This window comes from Bubalus kerabau, chromosome 10 (genome assembly GCF_029407905.1).
Source record: "Bubalus kerabau isolate K-KA32 ecotype Philippines breed swamp buffalo chromosome 10, PCC_UOA_SB_1v2, whole genome shotgun sequence".
Taxonomy (NCBI): Eukaryota; Metazoa; Chordata; class Mammalia; order Artiodactyla; family Bovidae; genus Bubalus; species Bubalus kerabau.
In genome coordinates this window covers 80625974-80644047 of record NC_073633.1, presented here as the reverse complement: position 1 = coordinate 80644047, position 18074 = coordinate 80625974, and the positions used below count along the sequence as shown (strand labels likewise).

At 38.9% G+C, this 18074-nt stretch overlaps 1 protein-coding gene across 3 annotated transcripts in view; it reads left to right on the top strand.

Annotated features, from left to right (window-relative positions):
- PPP2R5E (protein phosphatase 2 regulatory subunit B'epsilon) overlaps window positions 1–18074 on the top strand; it is a 160275-nt gene that overhangs the window by 105813 nt on the left and 36388 nt on the right. For all 3 annotated transcript variants that reach the window (XM_055538291.1, XM_055538290.1, XM_055538289.1), the window contains exons 4-5: window positions 9696–9797; window positions 16545–16637. In XM_055538291.1, coding sequence (XP_055394266.1) covers window positions 9696–9797; window positions 16545–16637 — 195 coding nt within the window. The remainder of the gene's footprint in view (window positions 1–9695; window positions 9798–16544; window positions 16638–18074) is intronic.

Here is an 18074-nt window from a genome sequence, read left to right as displayed (position 1 = left end):
TACAGGGCACCTACTTCAATTTGAATTTCAGATGAACAGTGAATAACCTTTTTTAGTCCCCATATAGTGTGTGGGATGTATTTGACCAAAAAACTGTTTACGTGAAACTCAGACTTAACTGGTAACCTGTATTTTATCTGGAAACCCTATTTATTTCCATTTTTTTCTATATTAGGCTCTAGGCATTCAGAAATTAGGGATTCCCAGGTGGCTCAGTGGTAAAGAATCTGCCTGCAAAGCAGGAGACCCCGGTTTAATCCCTGGGTCAGGAAGATGCTCTGGTGAAGGGAATGGCAACCCACCCCAGCATTCTTGACTGGAGAATTCCATGGACAGAGGAGCCTGGTGGGCTGTAGTCCATAGGGTCATAATGAGTTGAACACCACTGAGCGACTGACCACACACACGCCCATGCTTTCAGAAATGAGTAAAGAGCCCTAGAGGGACTCAGAAGCTAACTGAGCAAGGTGAGAAGGGACGTGAGGAGCAGAAACACCAGAGAGGAAACTTGCAGTCATCCAGATGTTTGATGATGGGGCTGTGAACCAGACATCAGGGATGGAGAGCTTGCTTTATTTCTGTGTTAGTGCCGGGTAAGAGCCTCAGCTTGAGTCTGAATGCTCTCAGAAAAAGAGTGTCTGTGCATGTCATTGAAGGCCACTGGCAGACCAGAAACCTAAGAAGGGGGTGATGGGGAAACAGAGTAATAAAAATGGTAAACAAACAAAAACTGGTGAGGGGAATCAGGGAAGAAAGAGAGATATAAAGAAGGCAGGTCCATACATGGTCCTCAGGGGTGGTGGTAGAGGTGAGGTGTCAAACAAAGAACCCCAAGAACCCTCTGACAGATCATGGCACTTTTACCTTGAACAACTCACAAACTCTTAGGACCTCACTTTTCTGATTTCCTACAGTGGAACTGGGTTTTTTTGTTTCTGTTAGGTTGCTCAGTCATGTCCGACTCTTTGCGAACCTATGGACTGCAGCACACCTGGCTTCCCTGTCCTTCACTATCTCCTGGAGTTTGCTCAAATTCATGTCCATTGAGTCGGGGATGCTATCCAATCTTTCATCCTCTGCTGCCCTCTTCTCCTTTTGCTTTCAGTCATTCCCAGCATCAGGGTCTTTTCCAGTGAGTCGGCCCTTTGTATCAGATAGCCAAAGTATTGGAGTTTGAGCTACAGCATCAGTCTTGCCAATGAATATTCAGGGTTGATTTCCTTTAGTACTGACTGGTTTGATTTCCTTGCAGTTCATGGGACTCTCAGAAGTCTTTTCCAGCACCATGGTTTGAAGGCATCAATTCTTCTAAGCTCAGCCTTCTTAATGGTCCAGCTCTCACATCTGTTTATGACTACTGGAAAAGCTATAGCTTCTTTTACTATGCAGACCTTTGCTGGCAAAGTGATGTCTCTGCTTTTTTAGTACACCGTCTAGGTTTGCCATTGCTTTCCTTCCAAGGAGCAATCATCTTTTAATTTCATGGCTGTAGTTACTGTCCACAGAGATTTTGTAACCCAAGAAAATAAAATCTGTCACTGCTTGTACTTTTCCCCCATCTGTTTGCCATGAAGTAATGAGACTAGGTGCCATGATCTTAGTTTTTTTAATGTTGAGTTTTGAACCAGCTTTCTCACTCTCCTCTTTTCACCTTCATCAAGAGGCTCCTTAATTCCTCTTTACTTTTTGCTCTTTGAGTAGTATCATCTGTACATCTGAGGTTATTGATATTTCTCTTGGCATTTCACATGATGTACTCTGTGTGTTAAGTTAAATAAAGTGACAATACACAGCCTTGTATTCCTTTCCCTATTTTGAACCAGTTATCTGTTCCATGTAAGTTTCTAAGTGTTGTTTCTTGACCTGCGTACAGGTTTCTCAAGAGACAGATAAGATGGTCTTGTATTCCCATCTCTTTAAGAATTTTCCACAGTTTGTTGTGATCCACACAGTCAAAGGCTTTAGTGTAGTCAATGAAGCAGAAGTAGATGTTTTTATGGAATTACCTTGCTTTCTGTATGAACCAGCAAATGTTGGCAATTTGATCTCTGGTTCCTTTCCCTTTTCTAAACCCAGCTTGTACATCTGGAAGTTCTCAGTTCATGTGCTGCTGAAGCCTGGCTTGAAGACTTTTGAATCTAACTTTGCTAGCATGAGAAATGAGTGCAATTGTCTGGTAGTTTGAACATTCTTTAGCACTACCCTTCTTTGGAATTGTATGAAAACTGACCTTTTCCAGTCCTGTGGCCACTGTTGAGTTTCCAAATTTGTTGCATGTTGAGTGCAGCACTTTAACAGCATCATCTTTTAGGATTTTAAATAGCTCAGCTGGAGTTCCATCACCTTACTAGTCTCTAACAAGATCTGATTCTATAAGCATCTTGGTGGAATCACCTACCCTAGGTTTTCTGTCTGTGAGGAGAAGTTTTAACATCCAGATTTAATACCTGTTCCTCCCATTCCCCCCGCTTTGCTTTCTGTCCTTATCACTGCTTTCTAGAGACCAGGCCAGTGCCTTCAAGCCTTTAGTTTGGTCCAACTTTCAGTGTTTATTTTAATATTGTTGAAATGAAAATGAATTAAACTTACCTCAAAGACACTTGTTTCTTATTTTTTTTCGTTGCATTGACTCCAGTATAGATTAAAATAAAATAGAGATAGTATACTTTAAAAACTTTTGTTCATTTCTGGTAATTTAAATGTATTAATAGTGACAGTTTGTGACTTTATAAATACCTGGATGCATTTTAATCTAGCTACATCGATGCTTTAAAATTTTCTATGCAGTGAGGAATGATGCTGGTGGCTACTTGTGGTCATGATACATTTGCCTAAGCATGCAGCTGCCAGTTCAGTTCAGTCGCTCAGTAGTGTCTGACTCTGTGACCCCATGGACTGCAGCATGCCAGGCCTCCCTGTTGGTCACCAACTCTTGGAGTTTACTCAAACTCATGTTCATTGAGTCGGTGATGCCATCCAACCATCTCATCCTCTGTCGTCCCCTTCTGTTCCCCCCTTTAATCTTTCCCAGCATCAGGGTCTTTTCAAATGAGACAGCTCTCCGCATCAGGTGGCCAAAGTATTGGAGTTTCAGCTTCAACATCAGTCCTTCCAATGAATATTCAGGACTGATATTCTTTAGGATGGACTGGTTTGGTCTCCTTGCAGTCCAAGGGACTTTCAAGAGTCTTCTCCAACGCCACAGTTCAAAAGCATCAGTTCTTCGGTGCTCAGCTTTCTTTATGGTCCAACTCTCACATCCATACATGACTACTGGAAGAACCATAGTTTTGACTAGACAGACCTTTGTTGGCTAAGTAATATCTCTCCTTTTTAATATGCTGTATAGGTCAGTCATAACTTTTCTTCCAAGGAGCAAGTGTCTTTTAATTTCAAGGCTGCAGTCACCATCTACAGTGATTTTGGAGGCAACGACCCCCCCCCCCCCCCCGCCAAATAAAGTCTGTCACTGTTTCCATTGTGTCCCCATCTATTTGCCATGAAGTGATGGGACCAGATGCATTGATCTTAGTTTTCGGAATGTTGAGTTTTAAGCCAACTTTTTCACTCTTCTCTTTTACTTTCATCAAGAGGCTCTTCAGTTCTTCTTTGCTTTCTGCCGTAAGGGTGGTGTGACCTGCATATCTGAAGTTATTAATATTTCTCCTGGCAATCTTAGTTCCAGTTTTTGCTTCATCAGCCAGCGTTTCTCATGATGTACTCTGCATATAAGTTAAATAAGCAGGGTGACAGTATACAACCTTGACATACTGCTTTCTAGATTTGGAACCAGTCTATTGTTCTGTGTCTGGTTTTAACTGTTGCTTCCTGACCTGCATACATATTTCTCAAGAGGCAGGTCAGATGGTCTGGTATTCCCATCTCTTGAAGAATTTTCCAGTTTGTTGTGATCCACACAAAGATTTTGGCATAGTCAATAAAACAGAGGTAGATGGATTTTTGGAACTCTTGCTTTTTCGATGTTCCACTGGGTGTTGGCAATTTGATCTCTGGTTCCTCTGCCTTTCCTAAAACCAGCTTGAACATCTGGAAGTTCACAGTTCATGTACTGTTGAAGCCTGGTTTGGAGGATTTTGAGCATTACTTTACTAGCGTGTGAGATGAGTGCAATTGTGTGGTAGTTTGAGCATTCTTTGGCATTGCCTTTCTTTGGGATTGGAATGAAAACTGACCTTTTCCAGTCCTGTGGCCGCTGCTGAGTTTTCCAAACTTGCTGGGATATTGAGTGCAGCACTTCATAGCCTCATCTTTTAGGATTTGAAATAGCTCAACTGGAATTCTATCACCTCCACTAGCTTTGTTCGTGGTGTTGCTTCCTAAGGCCCACTTGACTTTGCATTCCAGGATGTCTGGCTCTAGGTGAGTGATCACACCATCATGATTATCTGGGTCATGAAGATCTTTTTTGTATAGTTCTTCTGTGTATTCTTGCCACCTCTTCTTAATATCTTCTGCTTCTGTTCAGTTCAGTTCAGTTACTCAGTCATGTCCGACTATTTGTGGGCCCATGAACCATAGCACACCAGGCCTCCCTGTCCATCACCAACTCCCGGAGTTCACCCAAACTCATGTCCATTGAGGCGGTGATGCCATCCAACCATCTCATCCTCTGTTGTCTCCTTCTCCTCCTGTCCTCAGTCTTTCTCAGCATCAGAGACTTTTCAAATGAGTCAGCTCTTCACATCAGGTGGCCAAAGTATTGGAGTTTCAGCTTCAACATCCGTCCTTCCAATGAACACCCAGGACTGATCTCCTTTAGGATGGACTGGTTGGATCTCCTTGCAGTCTAAGGGACTCCCAAGAGTCTTCTCCAACACCATAGTTCAAAAGCATCAATTCTTTGGCGCTCAGGTTTCTTTATAGTCCAACTCTCACATCCATACATGACCACTGGAAAAACCATAGCCTTGACTAGACAGACCTTTGTTGGCAAAGCTTCTGTTAGGTACCTATTTAATTGTTACCTACTTAATAATCCTTTTAAAACCTGGGCTGTAAATCAGAAGTGACTGCCATGATAAAGGAAGATTTAATGGAGGCATATTTATTATTTTGAACAGTGGTTTTAAACCATTTTAGAATCTGGAAGTCTTTTGGAAATCTTATGAAGGCAACTGGGTCTTTTCCCAAGTTGGACTCACACATACACAGTGCTGGCTAAGACTTCAGGAATTTAGAGAACTGTCCTCACTTTCATCCAAGGATGACCCGATTTTAAACTCATGAGTTTGCAGCTCAGCTGTATAGTTCACCTGGTCCATTCATTCAGTCCTTCAACCATTCATTCATGAGGTAGATCCTAGACATTGTGAGAGGCTCTGATTTTTAACTTTCCTGACAATCATAATCTTTTTCAAACAAATTCAAGAGCTTGTTTTTATTTTGAAATTAAAGGCATAATGCACATACCACATGTCTCTAACTTAGGCTTTTTATGCATTTAGAACTTACTTGGTGTATCCCAAGAGAATGAACAGCAGCTACTGAGTTTCATCCATATTCCTCTTTCTTTAATACAGCTTTTCTTAATTTAGTTGTTGTGCTGTGTGATCAGTATTTCCGACTCTTTTTGACCCCATGGACTGTAGCCTGCTAGGCTCCTTTGTCCACGAGATTCTCCAGGCAAGAATACTGGAGTGGGTTGCCATTTCCTCCTCCAGGCAATCTTCCTGGTCCAGTAATGGAACCTATGTCTCTTGTACCTCCTGCATTGGCAGACAGATTCTTTAGCGTCACCTGAGTTATCCATATCTGCTCTTATCTGTATAGTTACAGTTGACAGCATTAGAGCTCAGTTGGTAAAGAATCCTCCTGCAATGCAGGGGACCCCCGTTTGATTCCTAGGTCCAGAACTTCTGCTGGAGAAGAGATAGGCTACCCACTCCAGTATTTTGGGGCTTCCCTTGTGGCTCAGTGGGTAAAGAATTCTCCTGCAGTGCAGAAGACTTGGGTTCCATCCCTGAGTTGGGAAGATCCTCTAGAGAAGGGAAAGGCTACCCACTCCAGTATTCTGGCCTGGAGAATTCTCTACAGTATACTATACAGTCCATGGGGTTGCAAAGAATCGGACACGACTGAGCGACTTTCACTTTCGTTATAGTCACATCATCTTGCCCCCTAAATCTTTTATTTCTGACATCTCTTTGTGCTTCAATATAGTTATTATCTTTAATCCTGTACAGTGTTCTACTGAATCGATGTGCTTCTCTAATGTTGGACTTAAAGGTTATTTCCAATTTTACACTTTTTGGAGAATGTTGCAAATGACTAAATAGTTTTTTCAGTCTTAGATTAGTTTCTTAGGATAGATTCTCAAGGATGGGAACAATGGTTCATTCAGTCATGACATTTTTATTAAGCAACTATGATGTGCCAGGCAGAGTGAAAGGCTGACTTGATTTGCTTTCCATTTGTTCTAGACAACTACTTAATTAGTTGAGTTGGCTATTAATTGTTCAGCCCAGTAGATCCTTGCTTCTTCATTACTCATGGTGAATGTTTAGGAGTACTAAGTAAAGCATTGTAAGGAAGGCAGATCTGAAGAATGGCATTGTGTGGCTAAGTGACATGTACATGCCTTTAGAACTCTTTGTTGTTTGGATTGGTTATACAATTCAGCATTCTTTTGATGTGACAATAATTGAGAGATGAAGCTTTGACCAAAAGAGAAGCTTAGAACACTGTGCAAAGCTAAACATCTTAGGTTAAATAACCTAGGCTTATTTAAATCACTCAAAAATTTAGATTGAAATTTGGTTAAAGCAAAAACATACAGTTGTATTATATATCCCAAATTTTATTTTATGAACATTTATTGGAAGACTCATATGTGCCAAGAAAACCAGTGTGAATATGACATTGCATATTCCTAATTAGTGGGAAGAGACAAATATATAAGCAAATATTTGCTGCAGCCCAATATTTCCTCACTGTGAAAGAGTTTGAATGTCAAATACAGAGGAACAGAAGTTTCTGTGTCTTTTTACCCAGATTTTTTTTTTACTATAGAAAGTGTGTTTCTTTCCTCTCTCTTTTCTCCTTCTTTTTATAAATTAATTTTTATTGGAATGTAGTTGTCCTTCCTTCTGTGTTTTACTTTTGCATCTTGTGGGAAGGAAAATAAAACTTGTTCCAGAGTACAATAAATATAAATGATGTAGTTGAGATGAAAACTCAGTTTCTGCAATAAACGCATAGTTGAATGAAGATTCAAAAGCAAGTAATTAAAAGATTTTTGCTCTTTTGATTACACAGTATGACTGGCCGGTTGAAGAGAAATCATTGATTGATGATTATCTGAAAAGTCACTGGTTTCTTTGTAAACATAATTTCTAATCGTTAGAAGGGATGAAAGTAAAGTAACTGTGTGTGCTGTACATGCTGTAGTTCCTGCAAAAATATTCTAGAATGATAATTTTATTTTTCAGTCATTTAAGCTAAAGAAGTGCAAAAGAGTTAGACTACCCACTTTTTTAGAACACTGGGGTGGAGCCTGACAGCTTGGGTTCAGTCATAACTGCTGGTTACTAACGATAACCTCAGCTCTTAATACCTGTGCTTCTATTTCCTCAATGGCAGATTGAGGGTAATGATAGTACTCGCTTTATAGGGCTTCTGAATCTAGTAGATTTTGCTCTGGAGGAGGATCCAGCAGCATTTGCTGCTTGGTCATCTTTTTTTCCTTAAGACACTCATTTCTCCTAGCTCATAAGATCCTCAAACTCAAATCTCTTTTTTTCTCCTACTTCCTACTCCTTTCCATTTGTCTTTCTTGTCTCCCCACATCCATGTCTGGTTTCTAAATGTTGGATATCTGAGGGTCCTTTCCCTTCTTTCTATTTATTCCTTTCAAGAAGATCCCTTAATGCCATGGTTTCAAATATCTTTACATGCTGATGAGTCTGTATAGATCTCCAGTCCTGACCTGTCTACCTCTGAGCTTACAAGTTCATGTGTCTGGTTGGCTCCTGGATATTGCTCTTTTAACATATTTCTGACTGGATCTCTGGATGTCCCCACTTTATAAAGCCAGCAAACAAAGGAAACGTTTCCCTTTCCCAGTCATTTTCATCTTGGGTAAATGACCTTACATCTATGACTCTTTCTCGAGTCTTTCCTTTTGTTCACCCCATACTTCCAAGCCAGCAGCAAATACTACCTCCAGAAGATACTTGAATCAGTCTGTTTCTGTCTTCTCTGCTAGCCATCATCATGTCTTGACTCTTTCATAGGCTTCTAACTTGTCCCCTTCCTGTCTGTTCTATACATAGCTGCCAGAGGGATTGTTTTAAAAGTAAAAATTGAACTGTATCCTTTTTCTGTTTAAGATCCACTAATGGCTTCCCATTGCACTTAGAGTAAAATCAAGTCTTTCTATAGCTTACACATCTGAGTTCAGTGACCATATCTAGAAAATAGGGATAATTGTGACTTTAAACTAGAATATAAACTCCTGGAGGGCACAGATTTTTATCTGCTTCATTCACTTCTATTGTCCCTGTGCCCAGAACAGTGTGTGTTCATAATGAGCACTTAACAATTATTTGTTGAATGAGTAAACACATTCAGATTATATGAGCCTTTCTTTCCCCCTCTTTCAGAACAACATATTATAGCCTAGTATTTTCTATATTATATAGAAAGTTCAGCAAAGGCTTCTGGTACAATATCTACCCATCCCTGCTTTGTTTCTTTTGTGTTTGTTTGTTTGTTGGCCTTAAGGCTCCAAGATCTTAGTTCCCCAAACAACTGTTGTACCCTTGCGCTTTGTAGTGAAAGCTCAGAGTCCAAACAGTTGGACCACCAGTGAATTCCCTCCCCATCCCTGTTTTATTTTTTAAATCTGAGGCTGCATTTGAGTCATTAGGAGAGAATAGATAAGTAGTAGAACAAGAAACAGAATAGAAATTGGAAGGAACCCTGGGAAGGTCACTGCAAAATAGTAGCAGCAGCATTTTAAAAAATAAGCATTTTACCATAGAAATCTTGGACTATGTGCAGAAATAGTAGAATAGTATAATGAATTCCTGTCTCTTCGTGGCCCAGTTTCAACAGTTGTCAACTCATGGCCATTCTTTGAGCCTCCAGGATTTAATTTGGAAATTTCCTATGGTAAAGGAGTACCTGGTTTATAGAAGTTCGTATCACAGATACCGTACCCTGGTCATTGTTACTATTTTACAAACCTGCTGAGAGCAGATTAGATATGATTGTAAGGACTCTAGGTTCTGAAATATTTTTTCCGATTTGCTTTCTGTAAATGCCTGAAATTTACGATTAGTATGACTGTAAACCCGCAAATTGTGAATAAGCCTGAGAAGGGAAATACATGAAGCCCATTAGCAGTTATTTGTATTTTAGTGTAAACTGATTAATGAGAAGCTTGTTTGACTGGTAAGTAATGAAGCACAAGCTTTGATGGAAGGCATAAAATCACAGGGGCCTGGGGTGGAGATGGCATCCTAAGCACTAGGAATACTGTTCAAGAGGGTGGAAGGTACTGCTCTATTTCCCAGCTTTTCTTGGAGCTGGTCCTGGCCTCAAAGCCGGGTCTCCTTCCAGTTTGGTGGTGTTCTTGTCATCTGGGTTCCCTTTGGCTGGCCGCAAAGACCTTGTGTAAGGCTGCCAAGGAGGTGATTCCATTCCAGCTAACTCTGCTACTTGTTTATTTTTAGGTATCTTGCAATATATTCAGAACTCTTCCTCCTAGTGACAGCAATGAATTTGATCCAGAAGAAGATGAACCTACCCTTGAGGCATCGTGGCCACACTTACAGGTACTTTGAGCTAACATTTGTTCTAAAAGAAAGACCCATTAATCCATGAGCTGATTAGCATGGGAATTCCTTGAAGGCCTTTATTCACCAAGAAATCAGATTAAGAGTACATTGCTGGAAAGCTGGAGAATGCTTTTTATGTTTCTTACTCTTGATAATTGGATGCCAAAAGAATAAAATAATAAGTGTTATAATGCTTTAGGGTGGCCCCTCCCAGCTTGCGCACTCAGCCAGCAGCTTTTATTAGCGTTTCTGTGATCTTCCCGCTGGAGCCTCAAACAAGAACAGAACTATTTCACTTTAATATTAGTTAGATGTGATTAGGTCACAGAGTACATACCTCATTTTCAGCAGTTAGGTGCCCTGGGGACTTTGAATGCCTGTCTTCATGATAACCACGAATGCGTTTCTTTAGCCTGGAAGGACAAAAACAAATTGCAGTAGCTGTTTCACGGCGTCATAAGGAGGAGCAATAGCTGAGAAAAAGCTTGTGTGAAGGCCAGTTTTGCTCTGTGCACTGAGAAGGCCATGTTTTCCAGTTACCCTCATGGGCCAGGACAGTTTAGGACCATCCCTGCATCTTCTTTCCCAGCATTAAGCCCATTTGTACCGTGTTGAGTTATCCACACCAGCCCTTCACCATCCTCCTTTCCTGGCTGCCTTCTTTCAAGACCGGACTTTATCAAATGAACAGAATGAGGAAATGTGAGTACAGTGAACCTTAAGGCCAGTTTTTCCATTCAGTTAGGTTGGCTTCCAAGGCTGGGTAACAGTAAGGAGGGAGGGAATAATGGAGAAGGAATATGACCTTTTACATTTTAACCCGAGGCAGAAGCCACTGCATCTTTGTAGCAGTGTGCTTGTGGTTACTAGTTGACTTTCTGAAGGGCAGAGAACTGTAGCAGGGAGAGAAGGCCTAGAGATATTCTAAGGGTTTATTTTTTTCCCTGCTTCAGAATTTTTGACATACATTTGCAACTTTCCCTGTCCTGCTTTGGCAGCTCAAGGTTGCTGCAGATACATATGTAATGCTCTTTTGTCTAGTTATATGGAGAGCTTTCAGGGCTGTGTTTTCTCAACTCTCACCTAGGCATGTCATACATATATATTCCTGCTATGATTGCCAAGTAGAGTAAATTAGTTAAAACCCTATAGTTGATTTACTATCTTAGATGCTTGATTTTTTTTTTTTTTTTCCTTAAGTTGCCAGACATACTTTCTGCAGTCTAAGAAATTTGGGAGACTATTTGTGCTTTTCATGGTGGATCCCAGATTGTGACCAAAAAAAAAAAGCAATAACTCTTGAATGGATGGGGGTTTTGTCATGTCTTATTCTTCATACTTGGCATCAGGTCACAGAGGTGCAATATTGTCTGGAAGAAATTTAAAAAACAAAGCAAACAAAAAGATAATTTTCTCAGAAAAGTCCCTCATCGTGTAGTAGAAAAGACGAGGAGGGAAATGCCTTCAGAGCTTCAACTTTTCTCTAGTCTACATTCTGAAGAAGAGACAGTAGACCATTCTTACCATTTGCAAGAGCTTTTGAATACTCTAAATTATGATCGCCATAGATATAAATTTCCCCTGAAGTATGATAAAGTTTAACTCAGTATTTCAGTTAATCCTTCCTAAGCTTAATGACTCTATAAAACATGGGACTAAATTAATTTCTAAAGCTATTAAGCTGAATTCCACCACCACAAATGTCAAGCTTACACCATGTCATTAGTACAGAAACATTAACCATTAGTTCATCTGAAACTCTTAAAAACAAAGCAACAGTGAAGACTGATGCTGAGATCTGTGTCCTTGGAGAGCTAAAGTAACAAACTGTGTTCCAGAACAGTCTGGTTTCATCTCTGTTGACACGTATTTCAGCCTGTAGTCCTCTCAGCCCTTCTTTAGCTCAGGGGAAAACATGACTTAGACTGGATCAGGTTCCCCAAAGGCTCAGTTGTAAAGAATCTGCCTGCTTTAATGCTGGAGACTTGGGTTCAATCCCTGGATTAGGAAGATCCCCTGGAGAAGGAAATGGCAGCCCACTCCAGTATTCTTGCCTGGGAAATCCCAGGGACAGAGGAGCCTGATGGGCTATAATCCAAAGGACCGCAGAGAGTTAGATACAACTGAGCACATACAAACACACAAAAGAAACCTCCATGAGAAAAGATTCTAAAAAAGAGTGAATATATGTATATCTGTATCATCTTGCTATACATCTCATACTAACACAACATGGTAAATAAATTATACCCCAATTAAAAAAAAAAAGGAAACCTCTTAAAATTCACAAAGCAATCCTTCATTCATAGCAAAGGTCAAATTAGTAGGCACTCTTGCCTTTACTCTCTTTGGCTTTCTGGATGCCTCTGTACTTGTTCCTGACTTGTCTCATGAATTCTGTCTTCTTTGTGCATTCTGACTCCACGAATCAGTCACACTGAAAGACCCTAGATGGATGTTTCAGAAATCTCCCTTTCTGTCCATGATGGGTCTCTCTTGTTGCAGTGATCCATCACTACTATTCAACATCTTACTTTATGATTGATCAGACAATTGATTTTTCCTAACCCAAACTGCATGTTCTTCAACCTTTTCACTTTTCTGTAACTCCAGCATTTGTAGTGTGCTGCTGCTTCTGGACCACATTTTACAAGAAAACACAGTGAAGTTGCTCAGTTGTGTCCAACTCTTTGCAATCCCATGGACTGTAGCCTACCAGGCTCCTCCGTCCATGGAATTTTCCAGGCAAGAGTATTGGAGTGGGTTGCCATTTCCTTCTCCAGATGATCTTCCCGACCCAGGGATCGAACCCAGGTATCACACATTGCAGGCAAATGCTTTACCATCTAAGCCACCAGGGAAGCAAAACACAGGAAAGAGTGTTTATTACCACATCTCTGACAATAGTAGAGAACAATAAAATCACACTGTGGTTGTTGGGTGGCTGGCTGTGTTCATTGCTTTCACTAATTGTCTGCTGCAGCACACTTGGATTTTAATTTTGGCTCATACAGTATTACTCATAACAAATTATGAATCTTTGAGGATTTATTGAAAAATAAGAAAAAATGTTAAACCTACCCTATGTGTTTTGTTTGATGTTTTCTGTTATTGGTATCTTTAAAACTGGCATCCCATGGTTACCATGGTTATTCTTTGCATTTTTTTGAAATTTGGTCTATATTTCTAGTAGAAAATGATTTTGTAGGACTTCCATTTACAATTAAGGGGTTATTTGTAATGTTTTACACTTGAGGCTGAAAATCTGGAATGCTTAAGTCTTCTTAAGTTCCTTGGAGAATTCACTTGTGTGACCTTGAAAAGTAATTTATTCTCCCCAGTCCCTAGTCTTTTCCTTTAGAAACTCAAGGAGGATTTTTGATTCTGAGGTAAAATTGGTAAAAAAGAGAGCATTTACGGTTATTAATAAATGTGTCTGAAGTATTTCCACCAAACTTTTTTAAACCATAGCCGCTTTCAGGAAGGGAGAGGACACTTTGCCAATCCCACCAGAAAGCCCTGCCAGCCCACAAGTCGGGCCTGGAAGATGGAAATCTCTCCATTTTGTGGGAGTCAAAAGAGAGATGAAATCCTCTTTCATGAGTTATTTGAATAATGCTGATGTAAAACTATTGGTAAAACTATAAGTTGAAAGATTAGTATATTGAAGAAAAGAACAATTCTTCTAGGGCATGTTTGAACTCGGGCATTGGTATGACTAGAAGTACAACTTGGCAGTGTTCAGATCACAGGGAAGAAGTTGTTCTGAATCTAGAGTTTCAGAGAGCAAAACAGAATTTTATAGAAAATTAAAATGCTAACGTGAACACTTGATTTAAGTGTTACGTTAGAGTCTAAAGTCACAAGATCCCTATGTGACACATTTAGTTTAGTGGTATCTGCAGACCATTGGGGGATCCTGAGATCAGATTTTTAGTGGCCTGCAAAGTCAAAATTAGTTTTATAACAATACTGCTTTATTCTCTCTTTACTGTGTTGGCATTTGCCCTAATACTTGTAAAAGCGATGGTGATTTCCTTATTAGCACAAATCAAATGTCAAACTGACTCAGTAGTTGCCTTCTCTACTGCCATGCACCTACAATTTAAAAAAATCCAATTTCAATTAAAAATGTCCTTGAAGAGCAGCAAAAATTATTAATTTTATTAAATCTGAACCTTTGAGTACTCATTAAAAATAACATTCTTCATGGTGAAATGGAAAGTATGCATAAAGCCTCTGAATCTTTGTCTTGTGCTAAATAAAGCATTTGTGTGATTGTCTGAGCTGCAAGTTAAAGTAACTATTCATAAAGTATCATTTTTACCTGGAAGAATACCTGACAAACTGTGGTTGTTCTCACTTGGGTATTTAGTAAATGTTTTCTGTGAAACAAACAAAGAAAACAGTTGTTTTCCCACTGATAAAATTAGAGCATTCAAGCAAAATTTAGAATTAGAATTTTGGAAAACTTGTGTCTGTCCTTTGTTTGTCACCATGAGCTTTATAGCTCCCCAAAGCTTAGAGACTTAAACAAAAATTGGAGATATTAAGGAATGTTAATTCCTTGGAGATATTAATGGATATATTAAGGACTTTTATTGATACTGTGTAATAAAATATATCAACATTTGCAGTAACTCAGTGAACCAATGTTTTCCAGTTGACCAATGAATGATGTTAAGTGACCATGCATGGGTAGATATCATCCAAAGTACAAGATAGATGATTGGAATTTAGTGTAACAGTGTGAAAAATTCGTTGATATGCTTTCAGATTCTTAACTGCAGCTTTAAGAAATGACTGTTATTCTGGTGTAGTATCAAAGAGTATCCATAATTATGTAAAAAAAAAAAACTGTGGAAGTACTCTTTCTTTTTCACAACAGTAGGTTTGTGTATAGGAGAAGGCAATGGCACTACTCTTGCCTGGAAAATCCCATGGATGGAGGAGCCTCGTAGGCTGTAGGCCATGGAGTCGCTAGGAGTCGGACACGACTGAGCGACTTCCTTTTCACTTTTCACTTTCATGCATTGGAGAAGGAAATGGCAACCCACTCCAGTGTTCTTGTCTGGAGAATCCCCGGGGCGGGGGAGCCTGGTGGGCTTCCGTCTATGGTGTCGTACAGAGTCGGGCACGACTGAAGCGACTTAGCAGCAGCAGCAGCAGGTTTGTGTATAGCTCGATTTTCTTGATATACTTTAACCAAAGCAACATATTCTAACAGCTTGAAGACAGAGGCAGATAAGAATCGGTCTTCTAACATGCCATTAAAGAGATTTATAAAAACAAAAAACAATATTCCTTTTCAAAGTAGCTTTTTTGAAAAATAAAGTTTTTCACAAAAATATTTAGTTATGTTAACATGTGATGTGTTTTATTGTTCTGAATAATAAATATATTAAAATAAATATAATTTTATAATTATATTTATAAAAAAGATTAAAATTTTTGTATTTATTTGTACTTCTATATCTCATGTAAACAAAAGCGTTTTAGAGTCTTCAGTAATTTTTCATTATAAAGCGGTGAGACTAAAAAGTGAGTCTTCAGTAATTTTTCATTATAAAGCGGTGAGACTAAAAAGTTTGAGAATCCTGTTTTAAGCAGTAATGACAGTAGAGGTATGTGTTAGCTGCTGTGCAGGGGCTTTATGTATATATTATCACAGTTAATCTTCGGGATTATCATTCGCATTGTACAGTTGAAACAACAGACTAGGGTTACACAGTAAGGAGTAGAGCTAGGTTTTCAACCCAGTATCTGTCTCTTGAAAGTTCTGGTTTTAATATACTGTGGTATATGTGCTACACCAGGATTTAATGTATACTTTAACATAGGTTTATTTTGCAAAGCATGTAAACAGTGATTTCCCCACTGTTTATCAGAAGTTATTTGAGGTTGACTCTGTGGATGAGATATTCTTAACTCTTTGCAGATCAGAACATCCTGACACGCTCTTATATATTGTTGTTGTTGTTGTTGCTAGAGGAGCAAAAATTTCCATAAACTTTCTGAAAGGAAATTGGTAATGACTGTTGATAATCCTGACATGTTTGGATATCTTTTGATCTAACAATTCCCCTTTAGAAATATTTTCTCATGAAATACTTGAACAAGTGCACACTAATGTGTGTTATATAAGGTACATTGTGATGTAATTTAATAGAGTAGTAATTTAGGAACTATTTACATGTCTCAGCAGAGGGTATTGGTTAAAGTAATTATGAATAATGGAATTACTTATTATAAATTATCTATAGTGGACTATGCTTCTGGCTACTAAGAATGGTGGCGTAGATATTGTTGGCACGAATTGACCACAGTATATTGTTTAGATGGTAAAAGTAGTTTGAAAACTATGTTTTATATATGTGTGTGTGTGTGTGTATACATACATACATACATACATACATACATATATTTATAGTACATTGATATGTTGTAGAGGTATAGAAAAAATCGATAGTTTTATACATTAAAATGTTAATAGTGGTTCATTCTGAATGATGAGATTTGGGGAGGTTTTTATTTGCTTTCTTAGGCTGTGTTTCAGATTATAAATTTAAAAAACTAAAAATCATAACAGCAACTGTGAGCTGCAAGAAAGGCTAGCACTGCTAGTTGATTGATATTAAAACACACTAAACCCCTCGTCAGTTTTAGTATTAGAGCTTTTTATGGTTTTTAATACTGTTCTCAGTGAATTATAGTTTGAAATTAACAATAATCCATTTCTTGCAGCTTGTATATGAGTTTTTCATACGGTTTTTGGAAAGCCAAGAATTCCAACCCAGCATTGCCAAAAAATACATAGATCAGAAATTTGTATTACAGGTAAGTATATTCTTGTCATTGTATGTATTTGTTTTTCAGTTGATAAGACTTTATCTCATTTGCTGTGGATGTTTGTTAGAAAATCTTACACAGTGACAGTTATATGACCCCGTAAACAAATATATATACATAAATTTCTTATTGCCCATTAAAAGTAATAGGTACCTCTTTAATTTATTGTACTGAAAAAAAAAATTTATTGTACTGGAAATTACATTTTAAACAACAAGGAATGCTAATGCCTAAATCCCTGCAATTTTCTTTCTTAAAATGTAATTATAAAGGAATTTCACTTATATAACTCTAGTTTATGACTCTTTATATAATTCGAAAACTTCTATTTGCATAAGGATTTTAAACTATTTCATACATCTGTTAAAACTGAGTAGGCATGGTCTAGAGCATAAGTAAGCTTTAATAAGTAATCAAAGTCAGGGTACTAGTAAGCTTTCATAGCTAGGAAGTAGCACAGGTTAACACTTAAGATTCCCTTGAAGAGATTAACTCTCACCTATCTGTTTGGAACTTCCTACATATTTTTCTTGAATGTCATTTTACATTTTATAATTACGGATCATATCTGTTTACTCCAGACGTGAAGTATGTTCATGGTGCTCTTGTTGACAGTCATCTGTAAAAATGGATACTTGAGCCAACTGGTGTATGGATTGTTGTAGCTTCTTTCTAAGTGATTAATGAGATGCCTTATGTAGAAAAAAATAAGTATCTCCTGTGCTATGCTATGCTAAGTTACTTCAGTCGTGTCCAACTCTGTGCGACCCCATAGACGGCAGCCACCAGGCTCCCCCGTCCCTGGGATTCTCCAGGCAAGAACACTGGAGTGGGTTGCCATTTCCTTCTCCAATGCATGAAAGTGAAAAGTGAAAGCGAAGTTACTCAGTCGTGTCTGACTCTTAGCTCCTAGTGAGTCAATATTGGAGAAACCAATGGCAACCCGCTCCAGTACTCTTGCCTGGAAAATCCCATGGGCGAAGGAGCCTGGTAGGCTGCAGTCCATGGGCTCATGAAGAGTCGGACACGACTGAGCGACTTCACTTTCACTTTTCACTTTCATGCATTGGAGAAGGAAATGGCAACCCACTCCAGTGTTCTTGCCTGGAGAATCCCAGGGATGGGGGAGCCTGGTGGGCTGCCGTCTATGGGGTCGCACCGAGTCGGACACAACTGAAGTGACATAGCAGCAGCAGCAGCAGCAGTGAGTCAATATGCAGAACTTCAAATTTAAAACATTGCTTTGGCAGGAAATTGATCTTCTGTTTCTTACTGGATAAAGGTTGATGACTTAAGTGATGACCTCATTCCCCTTTCTTAAATTAATACCTTTAGAATTCTGGACATATGAGGCTGAGAAGTTTTGGAAAAGTGAGATTTGATATTTGTTGTTGCTCAGTCGCTCAGTTGTGTCTGACTCTGTCA